At 41.5% G+C, this 12010-nt stretch overlaps 2 protein-coding genes across 2 annotated transcripts; both read left to right on the top strand.

Annotated features, from left to right (window-relative positions):
* Positions 1 to 7328: 7328 nt before the first annotated feature.
* Positions 7329 to 8168, top strand: LOC126720007 (uncharacterized). The gene has a single exon (XM_050422493.1). It carries the CDS (start codon positions 7329 to 7331, stop codon positions 8166 to 8168), a length of 840 nt encoding a protein of 279 aa, XP_050278450.1.
* Positions 8169 to 9626: 1458 nt separating this feature from the next.
* On the top strand, positions 9627 to 11495 carry LOC126720006 (uncharacterized). The gene is made up of 2 exons (XM_050422492.1): positions 9627 to 9948; positions 11185 to 11495. Exons 1-2 carry the CDS (start codon positions 9627 to 9629, stop codon positions 11493 to 11495), a joined length of 633 nt encoding a protein of 210 aa, XP_050278449.1.
* Positions 11496 to 12010: the final 515 nt, after the last annotated feature.

Here is a 12010-nt window from a genome sequence, read left to right as displayed (position 1 = left end):
AAAATTTTTTATTATAAAAATATGTATAAAAAAATATTATTTAACATTAAATATTAAATACACCTTCACTTTTACACACTCATTAAATACGAATCCAAATCTTTTGTTTCACTTTTCCTGCTTCACTCTATACTTCACCAATAAAAACTTGCCACGTGTTAACATAATTAATTAAATACTATCATTATTGACTTATTAATAATACCATTATTAATTAATGATAATATTTAATTAATTATGTTAACACGTGGCAAGTTTTTATTGGTGGAGTATAGAGTGGAGCAGGAAAAGTGGGACAGAAGATTTGGACTCATTAAATACACCTTCACTTTTACACACTCATTAAATACACCTTCACTTTCAGCTCATTACCTCTTAGGATTTTCGTGGATAACATATATCCTAAGTTTCCAACTACATACATTCTTAAATCTATTCTTGTACATTATACCATGATACAATACGTTATTTAGGGTCTGTTTGGATTTGTAGTTTCTATAACTCATAACTCTGTTTCCATCACTCATAACTCAAAATATGTGGGTCCTACGAAAAAAAAAACTCTGTTTGGATTTGTTTCCAGTTTTTGTTTCCATCACTCAATTCTCTGATTTTTGAGTGATGAGTTATGGAAATTGAAAACACATTTTAGGTGTTTTCAATTTCCAAAACTTAGTTTCCAATGGCATTTTAGTAATTAAACACACGCTGAGGGACCCATTAGTCAGAGGTCAGCCACAACTTTTGACCTTTTTTTTTTTTTTTTCTTTTTCTTTTTCCTTTCACACTGGTCTTCTTCTTCTTCTTTTTTGCTTTTTCCTCTCACGCTGGGTCTGGTCTGGTCTTCTTCATCATCCTTTTTTATTTTTCTTTTTCCCTTCTTTTCTTTCCTTTTCACACGGCTTCATATCCAAAACCAACATCATACCTTCATCCGAAAATGCAACATCAACCTTCAATTTAACATCAAAATCCAGAATCCCCTTAAGGAAATCCAAAATCCAAAATCCGTACATATCACTAATAATAGAAAGAAAAACGAAAAATTTTCATACCACCAGATCACTACTCCATTTTCATACCACCACAAATCCAAATTGGTTCTGTCTAGCATCTGTAGATAATTCGGGACATTTGACTATAATTATTGAATATAATTTTTGAAGTTGGCATACCGAAATTTATGGGTTTTTATTATAGATTATTTGGGTGTAGATTTGCTTCTCACCTAGGCAAAGTCTTTGGCAGAAAATTCACGAGCTGAGCAAGGGAGAGATCCGAAGAGTGCCTCGGTTTCGGCTAGGCTTCTCGGTGTCTGATGGGTTTCAACTGGGCTAGGGTTCTTCGAAAATGACACCTTTTCTTCGACTGTGAAGAAATGAAACTCCAAACGTACCACTTGAGAGATGATGAGGAAGAGAAAAAGTAAAACAAATGGAGCAAATTTATTTTAGGTTAAGAGAGGTGGATGAGAGGAGTAAAGGAGGTTGTTGGAGTAATGGCTGAGAAGAGAGAAGAAGCATTGTTGTGAAGAGTCAGAAAGAAAGAAAGAATAAAAAATTTGAAAAAATAGAAGGGTCTGACACTCAGCTCAGGTATGGGACCCACAAAAAGGTTGAAATATTTTGAGTGATATGAAGTGAAAACAGTTGCCAAACGGGTGTGTTTAGGAAATTGGGATATTTTAAGTGATGAGTGTGATGAAAAAAAAAAAACCAAACAGCCCCTTAGTATTTTTTTTTTTTTTGGGGGGGGGGGGTGGTAAAATATTTGATTTAGTTATTGGGTTGGAAGATCTATTCACAAATAGATGGTCTAAGCAATGGATGATGGGAAGTTTTTTGAAATTTTATTTTCACAAGACGCAAGCAAAAGGAAATTTTCATATTTATAACAAGCGCACATTTTGTCTTATTAATAACTAATAAGTGATACGTCATATGTGTATTTTCTCCATTTTTTTTTTTAATGAAAGCATTGTCTCTATTTCTGTGGAGGATTGAAATATTATTTAAGGGCACGTTTGGTATATTGTAATGATTATTACATGAGAATAGGAATAAGTATTACAAGGAATACATTAAGTTAGAATGTAATAAATTTTACTATTCATTAGTTTGGTGACCATTTAAGAATAGAATCCTAAATATGCATCTACAATTTAGTAGAGTATAAAAAGAAAGTGTAATTAAATCATTATAAGTCAAATTTCCTAAAATACACTTATTTTAGGGTGTTCAAAATAAAGCTAATAATTAACAAGAAGGAAAATTTATTTATTTTTTTTAAAGATGTGGCAATTAATGGTTTTTTAGGAAATTTTTTTAAAAAGTTATTACATAATGTGAAGGAATAGATATTCAGTACTTTTTATAAGGAATATTTATTCCTCATTTTGAAGAATAGCTATTTATAAGAAATAACTATTTATTGTAATAAAAACATAACCAAACAATCGAATAGTTATGCCATAGGAATATCTATTACATTACAATGTCTATTACAGTTTACCAAATGTGCCCTAAGGGTACGTTTGGTATGCTGTAATAGCTCTTATAATGAAATAGTTATTCATGTGTAATATCAATTCGATCATTTGGTTGCATCCTTATTACATGGATTAGTTATTACATTGGAATAATTATTCTTTAAATTGAAGAATAGTTATTATTCTTTAAAATTGACGTAATAGTTATTCTTTAGTGCATAAAATAGGTTTTAAAATTAATATATTTCCAAAAATATAAAATTTTCTTATACATCATCTTTTATAGGCTTTTCATATGTAATAACCAAACTTATGAATAGTAATAGTTATTCCATTATGTAATAAAGATTATTATTCCTAATGTAAACTACATTCAGTGTACCAAACGTACTCTATAAGTATATTATATATGGTTGGGAAAAAAGAGTAGAGAAAATAAAATCATGAAAAAAAGAAAAAGAAGAGAGAGAGAGAATAGAAGAATAACCCATTACTTTATTAGTTTTATGACCTTAGATTATCTATCAATATTAAATATTTTATTGTCGTATTAAATATAAATAAGTACAAGGGTAAAGTCATTTAGGTATTTTAATACAATATTTTGTTGTTGTTGTTTTGCAGAACAAATTAAAGATGTGAGATGCATTAGTAGATTATTAATTTGAAATAGAGAATCATATTGTAGAGAGGTATAGGAGTGACTAGATACATTGTATTTTTGTAGTATTTGTAGCCTATAATACAAAACGCAAAGAAACAAAATAATGCAGAATGAGACGAGACATCAACTAGAATACTGCCACGTACGTAGTAGTGGACGAATAGAGCTGAAAGTTGCCTTAATTTATGTACGGAACGGAACCGACATTGAATGTTGATTTTCAAAAATAGAATGATATGATATGATCTTAATCCGGTGGGCGGTGAAGGAAGCGCACATGGATTTTACTTTTTATGACACACTCGACCTGCCTGGTGTTTTTGTGTTTAATTACCTTTATTAGTACTATGTGTTGTTCACGTGTACAAACCTTGATGCACACTTTTTTTTTTTTTTATGACAACGTCTACTCTGGTCTTTTTCTCTCAATCGCTGTGTTCCAAAATCCAAATCCAGAATGAAGGAAAAGAAATACCATATATATATATATATATATATATATACATGCTAATATATAAACTAATATACATTAATATTGACTTTTATATAGAATAGGGGAAAGAACTGATTATTTTAAAAAATTTATTAATTATATAATATATTTTAACTATATATTAAATATATAGTAGGTTGGGTTGGGTTTGGCGGGTTTGGAATTTTATGACCCAAACCCAACCCGATTCGCTATCAAAAAAAATTTTGTAACCCTACCCAACCCACTAAACCCTAAAAACCAACTCAACTTGGCGGATTGGATTAGGTCAGGTCGGTTTTGGTAGGTTGGCTGAACACCCCTAATTAAAACTGAGAGAAAATTCAATTAGATTTTAAATAGGAGCCAAGTTGTTGTATAATTTTGTGTCACATGTCTTATTTAAGTTTTTTTAATTTTTGACCTAGATGAGTTAATGTTGTACAAAAAACGAAGAGTTTAATATAAATAAACCATAAAAAGAAAAAGTAAACTCATGTCTGTATCTAAATAAAATAAAGATAACAAAATTTATCTATGACTTAAAAAATGTATAACTTTTACGTCAAGTATAATTTGAACTCATATATGTGTGTAATTATAATTATTTTTAATTATATCGAATGCATGGGTTGGATTTGGCTTACCTCAAATACATTTTTAACTAGACATGTCCTTTTATTTTAAATATACAATAGTAAGTGGTAGTGAGTTTTAATCTTCACATTTCATTTAGATCGTAGTTGATATGACAATCTCTCATTAAAACAAATGAAAATTCATTTTTAAAAAGTATTAGAGGTAAACCAAACCCACATGGATTATACACTATATATAAAAAGCGCGAATGCGCAAACAGTAATTTGCTACAATGCTTTTGGTTTGTTCAACCCGCACTGTTCATTAGCCTTTTTTTTTTTCACAGTAAGCCAGTTTAGTTTGTGTTATTTTTGTCTTTTATATGTGCATATACAGTTACACTGACTTAATAAATTTTCAAAATATTTTCTATATATAAAAAGCGTGAATGCGCAAACAATAATTCACTACAGTGCTTTTGGTTTGTTCAACCCACACTGTTCATTAGGCTCTTTTTTTTCTTTTTTCTTTTTTTCCACAGTAAGCCGGTTTAGTTTGTGTTATTTTTGTCTTTTCCTTTAAATATTTATATGTGTATATACAGTTACACTAACTTAATAAATTTTCACAATATTTTTACAATTATTAACAATCTGCACTATTCATCGGCCTTTTTTTTTTTTTTTCAAAATACACTGGTTTTTCTTGTGCTCTTTTGTCTTTTCTTTTAAATATTTATACGTGCATACACAGTTACACTGACACAACAAATTCTTATAATATTTTCACAATTATTGCGGTGTCAATTTTTTAAAAGTCAAAATAAAATAAGAGACTGAGACAAATCATAATTGAAAATAAATGTATTATGAAAATATTATAACATCTTTTTCTTGTCACAATATTTTCACAATCACTGAGATCTCAGTTCCTTATAGATCAAAAAAAAAAAAAATGTTATGTCTACAACATTTTCACAACAAATTTTAAGTGGCAAAGTATTTTTTATGGATAAAAAAGTGATATTAGTAGTGGGCTCAGTTTAAAACCAATAATAACTTGTTATTTAGAATTTGTCCTAATATTATGGATGTAGCATTCATCTCAAATAATATATATATATATATATATATATTCGGATCCTAAAAATAAAAGTATTGTGAAAATGTTGTTGTGGTGGGTAAAGTCTGTCAGTTGATGTTGGGCCATAACTCATGTACCAAGCCCAGCCGCGATAAAGAAGAAAAGGCGTGGGCGTAGGATACCCCGTCCCAATAGTGATGGGCCGGGCCTACTAAGGGGCGTCCGAGGAGGAACACCTCCTCGGACTCACCAAGTAAGCATCCAATTTGCACCCCATACTTAGCGAAAGGTCGCCCAGTACACGGAAACAATGCGTGACACTCAGGAAGGAGGAAGAGACAATCACAACTGCCGCATTAAATGCCAGGGAACTACTTTTCCAGCCGCATTAATGTGGAAGGGACAGGAACGCAGAGTGACCTTGGCCACTGCAACTCACAGAAAGGAGGGAGAATGACCTATGGAACAGGCACTCGAGTGGAGGATGGGATGACTGACAAGTGTAGGGACATGATCTCAGGAAGGGAGCTATATAAGGAAAGGAGATCCCCATGGAAGAGAGATCGGAGGGTGTAGAGAAGAAAGGATAAAGGAGGAGAAAAGAGAGAGAAGCAACAAGAACAGCCTCAGGGACCTTTACTAAAAATGCTCGAAGGAATATCCCTACGTCCAACTAGGTTGCATGGCTTGGTCGTAACTTCATTTTCTCCTGTCAAAGACCTAGTTCTATAACTCGCTCTCTACAAATTCATTGTTGAGGGACTTTTGGGCCAGGATCTCCCACCTGTTGGGCCTGAACCCCGAATTCGTCACCCTACAATTGGCGCCGTCTGTGGGAAGAACTTGTGTCTTGACAAGTGAAACAGCAAGGGATGGAAGGATCAGGTCCGCGCCAAGCTGGACGTACTGAATCTCAACGACAGGACAACTTTGTAAACCTTGAACGAGCAAAAGACCAAAATGATCAACGAGAGGGCAGTGTGAACACCGCTCACACGAGTAAAAGTCGCTCGAAAGGGAAAGACCATGCATCCCGCCAGCACAACGAGCAGAAGGCTCTGCAGCAAGAGATTGAGGATTTGAGGAAAAGGCTGCGGCGAGCCCAACAAAAACGTCCTTTGCCCATTTCGGATACTAGCAGTGGTGAGGATGATGAATACAGACGAAGGAGGAGGACCCCCCCGAGCGAGACGTTCTCCTATGAGGAAGAGAGGCCTCACAAACGCGGCCGCAAAAGCCCACCTTACCAAGGCTTAGTCAATGACGCCATGAGCAAGGCCCTGGATCGAATCTCCCAGTCGCCATTTACCCGTAGGATAGAGCGGGCGGTGCTCCCTCGGCGATTTAATCAGCCAACGTTTAGCCTGTATAATGGTCGAACTGACCCAGTGGAGCACGTGAGCCAGTTCAACCAGAGGATGGCCGTTCACTCCAGGGACGAGGCGTTAATGTGTAAAGTGTTCCCCTCCAGCCTGGGGCCCCTGGCCATGAGATGGTTTGATGCCCTCCCACCAAACTCTATAGACTCCTTCAAACAATTGACGCAGGCCTTTGGTTCCCGCTTCATCACCAGCACTAGAGTCCCTCGGCCCCTCGATTCCCTTTTATCTCTGTCCATGCGAGAAGGAGAGACGTTAAAGGCCTACTCGGACAGATACTGGGAGGTGCACAACGAGGTAGAGGGGAGTCACGATGACGTCGCCATCAGTGCCTTTAAAAGGGGCTTGCCAACAGAGCATGGTTTGAGAAAGTCTCTCACAGGGAAGCCAGCAACCAGCGTGCGGCAACTTATGGACAGGATAGACAAGTATAAGAGGGTCGAGGAGGACCAGCAAACCGGGAAGGGAAAGGCGAAGTTTGTCCCCCAGGAGAGAAGGGACTTCAGGTCGGACCGCTTCAGTAACAGTAATAAGCCGAGAAGAGATTATGCAGAACAGTCGGGATCTACAGGGGCTCAGGTAGTCCACGCTGTGTTCCGAGAGCCATTACACGTGATCATGGGAAAAATAAAGCACGAGCCCTATTTTCAATGGCCAAATAGGATGGCAGGTGACCCCTCAAAACGCAATCAGAATCTATATTGTGCGTACCACCAAGAGCCCGGCCATGTCACAGACGAATGTAGGAATCTGAAGAACTATGTGGATCGACTCGTCCGAGAAGGAAAGCTAGGGCATCTGTTGCAACGTCCTGAGCAGTCAAATGTCGATACCAGGCAAAGTACCTTGAGGCCACCCATCGGCACGATAAATGTCATTCTTGCCGCACCTGGGAGAACCGGTTCCGTCCCATTCAGAGTAATGTCAGTAGGTAGGTTCCCGACAGAGTCAGGCGAAAAGGAATCCAAGAGGGCTAGAGGGAGAGTGCCATTAATTGGATTCACGGAAGAGGACAAAGAGGGAACTATTCAGCCCCATGACGACGCCCTAGTCGTGACACTCAGAATAGGAGGTTATGACGTGAGGAGGGTGTTAGTTGATCAGGGCAGCGCCATGGAAGTGATGTACCCGGACCTGTATAAAGGGCTGAATTTAAAGCAGGAGGACCTGTCGCCATATGACACTCCTCTGCTTAGCTTTGAGGGAAAAATCGTCATCCCTAAGGGCATGATCAGATTGCCTGTGCAAACAGACATAGAAATAGTGGAAGTGGATTTCATTGTGGTGGATGCATACTCACCCTACACGGCTATCGTGGCACGGCCATGGCTTCATACGCTAGGGGCTGTGTCATCTACCCTGCACCAGAAGGTGAAGTATCCCTCAGAGGGCCGAATCAAAGAGATAGTGGGGGATCAAGGAGTGGCCAGGCATTGCATGGTATCGGCCATTGCTCGACAATTAAGCGACGCGCCTTCCACTTCAACCGGGAATACCTTATAGCAATCAAAAGCCCCGGTCCGAGTTGCAGGTAATGAAGGACCGGACCTGGAGGTGAGTTGTGAAGAGCTAGAGAAAGTGCTCGTCGGATCAGACCCCGAAAGGTTTTTCCAGATTGGCTCGGAGCTGCCAGCACAGGAGAAGTCGGCGCTAATTGATTTTCTGCGTCGAAATGAGGATGTGTTCGCTTGGGATCCTTATGAAGCCCCTGGGGTCGACTCAGACCTAATACGCCATCACCTTAACGTTAACCCAGCTATTACCCCAAAGAAGCAGCCGCCTCGGCGCCCGTCAAGGGAGCATGCAGACGCTGTGAGGGAAGAGGTGGCGAAATTGAAAAGAGCTGGGGCTATCAAGGAAGTCTTCTACCCCGAATGGCTGGCGAACACAGTCGTGGTGAAGAAGAAGAGCGGGAAATGGCGAGTCTGTGTGGACTTCACGGACTTAAATAAGGCTTGCCCGAAGGATCCTTTCCCAATGCCGCGAATAGACCGACTGGTCGACGCAACCGTCGGGCATCCCCGAATGAGTTTTTTGGACGCTTTCCAGGGCTACCATCAGATATCCTTGGCCACGGAAGACCAGGAAAAAACTGCCTTTGTCACCCCAATTGGCAATTATCATTACAAGGTGATGCCTTTTGGCCTGAAGAATGCCGGTTCGACCTATCAAAGGATGATGACTAGGATGTTTGAACGGCAGATGGGAAAAACTGTCGAGGTGTATATAGATGATATGGTTGTAAAGAGCAAATTAGAGACCGACCACATCAGGGACCTTGACGAGGTGTTTCACATCCTGAGAAGGTACAGGCTGCGACTGAACGCATCCAAGTGTTCATTTGGAGTGGGATCGGGAAAATTCCTTGGCTACATGGTAACCCACCGGGGGATCGAAGTTAACCCTGACCAAATAAGGGCCATTCATAGTATGCAACCGCCTCAGAATCCCAAAGAAGTCCAAAAGCTTACCGGCATGATAGCAGCTTTGAACCGTTTCATCTCCCGCTCGGCGGATCGATGCCGACCTTTTTTCCTCTTATTGCACAAGTGGAAGGGTTTCGAGTGGACTGAGGAGTGTGACATGGCTTTCCAACAGCTCAAGGAATACCTCGCCCGACCTCCGATCATGTCCAGCCCCGAGACCGACGAGGTACTCTATGCGTACATCGCAGTAGCCGATCATGCAGTCAGCCTAGTACTGATCCGAGAGGACAACGGCACGCAACGGCCCGTGTACTACGTAAGCAAGTCGCTACAGGAGGCTGAGACCCGGTATCTCCCCCTCGAAAAGGCAATATTGGCTGTCGTGCAAGCTACAAAGAAGCTTCCCCACTATTTTCAAGCACATACAGTTGTTGTGCTAACCCAACTTCCATTGAAATCAGTCCTCCGCAGCGCCGACTACACTGGGAGAATCGCTAAGTGGGGCACCATCTTAAGCGCCTTTGACATCAGATATATGCCGCGCACCGCCATAAAGGGTCAAGTCCTCGCTGATCTGGTAGCTGAATTCGCGGAACCAACCGTGGAAGGAGTGGACGTGTCAGGGTCACCGAATAATGATAGGAGACTGGTCAGTGCGATTTCTGTGCAAGAGCACGATGAGTGGAGGGCATACATTGATGGTGCAGCGAACCAAAAGGGATCTGGAGTGGGGCTCGTTCTGATCTCTCCCGAAGGTATAACCCTGGAGAAGTCGTTGAGACTGGGATTCCAGGCAACGAACAACGAAGCTGAGTATGAAGCGCTGCTGGAAGGGATGTTGATGATCCGGAAGCTGGGTGGGAAATGCGCGAGCATATTCTCGGATTCAAGACTCGTAGTGGGGCAAGTAAGCGGGGAATTGGAGGCGAAAGATGAAAGAATGCAACGGTATCTTGCCCAAGCTAAACGCTTACGCACCCACTTCGATGGCTTCCGTTTGATGCATATACCCAGAAGCGGGAATACTCACGCCGATTCTTTGGCAACACTGGCCACATCCTCGGCCCAGCCCCTTCCGCGGGTTATCTTGGTCGAGGACCTCTGCCGCCCCACGGAGGAGGTGGCTAAAGGTGTTCGGATACACAATGTCGGCCGCGGACCAAGCTGGATGGACCCCCTTGTACAGTTCTTGAAGAATGATTCTTTACCCAACGACAAAGTCGAGGCCGACAAAATCCGGAGGAGAGCCTCTCGATTCTGGTTGTCCGAGGACTCCAAGCTCTACAGACGTTCATTCTCGGGGCCATACTTGGTGTGTGTACACCCAGGCGCAACTGAACTCATTCTGGAGGAGTTGCACGAGGGGATTTGCGGGAGCCACACGGGGGGCCGGTCCCTCTCCCACAGGGCTATGACGCTGGGTTACTGGTGGCCAAGCATGCATAAGGAAGCTCTGGAATATGTGAAGAAGTGTGACCAATGCCAACGGTTCGCTCCGAATATACATCAGCCCGGTGGGGAGCTTAACCCATTGTCCAGCCCTTGGCCATTTGCACAATGGGGCCTAGACATACTAGGTCCGTTCCCCAAAGCTGCGGGGAACAAGAAGTTTCTTCTCGTCGGCACCGATTACTTTACGAAATGGGTTGAGGCTGAGGCACTGGCAAACATTAGGGATGTTGATGTCAAGAAGTTTATCTGGAAAAACATTGTCACCCGATTCGGCACCCCACACACCCTAATCTCGGACAATGGACTACAATTTGATAGCAAGGCCTTCAGAGAATATTGCAGTGAATTGGGGATTGTCAACAGGTACTCTACACCAGCCTACCCGCAGGGTAACGGACAAGCCGAGGCAGTTAACAAAACCATAGTGAATGGGCTGAAGAAGAGGTTAGACGACGCGAAAGGGAGGTGGGTTGAAGAGCTCGCCCATGTTTTGTGGACGTATCGCACCACGCCCCGCCGATCCACGGGAGAAACCCCCTTTTCATTAACCTACGGGGCCGAGGCCGTCATCCCATTAAAGATAAACTTTCCCTCCCAAAGGACTGCTACATTCGACCCTATCGTTAACAACGGGCTTCTAGAGAAAAGCCTGGACCTCCTTGAAGAGAGAAGGGATTGCGCGATGGTGCATCTAGCTCAGTACCAGCAAAAGCTCAAGCGGGGCTATGACGCCAAGGTGAAGTCAAGGCCGTTGACGCCTGGGGACCTAGTGCTAAGGAAAGTCCTCGGCAATGCGAGGAACCCTGCCTGGGGAAAACTCGGGCCGAATTGGGAGGGTCCATACCGTATCACCTCTGTGGCTGGCATTGGAGCGTACTATTTGGAAGACTTGGATGAACGTGTAGTGCCTCGTCCGTGGAATGTAAATAACCTGAAAAGGTACTTTTATTAATGAAGAATATTTTGCTTGATGTAGCTCTATTGTGCAATCTTCAATAAGCGTTAAACAGAACCCAAGTCCTGCATGGCTCCTCGGACCACAGACTTGGGGGAAATTAACCACACAACGATTCTCAGTAAGCGTTAAACAGAACCCAAGTCCTGCATGGCTCCTCGGACCACAGACTTGGGGGAAATTAACCACACAACGATTCTCAGTAAGCGTTAAACAGAACCCAAGTCCTGCATGGCTCCTCGGACCACAGACTTGGGGGAAATTAACCACACAACGATTCTCAGTAAGTGTTAAACAGAACCCAAGTCCTGCATGGCTCCTCGGACCACAGACTTGGGGGAAATTAACCAGACAACGATTCTCACTAAGCGTTAAACAGAACCCAAGTCCTGCATGGCTCCTCGGACCACAGAACTGGGGGAAATTAACCAGACAACGATTCTCACTAAGCGTTAAACAGAACCCAAGTCCTGCATGGCTCCTCGGACCACAGACTTGGGGGAAATTAACCA

This window comes from Quercus robur, chromosome 3 (assembly GCF_932294415.1).
Source record: "Quercus robur chromosome 3, dhQueRobu3.1, whole genome shotgun sequence".
Classification (NCBI taxonomy): domain Eukaryota; kingdom Viridiplantae; phylum Streptophyta; class Magnoliopsida; order Fagales; family Fagaceae; genus Quercus; species Quercus robur.
Note: the sequence above shows the minus strand (reverse complement) of the source record. Positions and strands in the feature narration are given on the sequence as shown.

Coding starts and splice junctions, on each gene's coding strand:
- LOC126720006 (XM_050422492.1), top strand. CDS start 9,627: ATGCCGCGCACCGCCATAAAGGGTCAAGTCCTCGCTGATCTGGTAGCT. Junction 9,949..11,184: donor GTTGATGATCCGGAAGCTGG/GTGGGAAATGCG, acceptor ACGGGCTTCTAG/AGAAAAGCCTGGACCTCCTT.
- LOC126720007 (XM_050422493.1), top strand. CDS start 7,329: ATGGCAGGTGACCCCTCAAAACGCAATCAGAATCTATATTGTGCGTAC.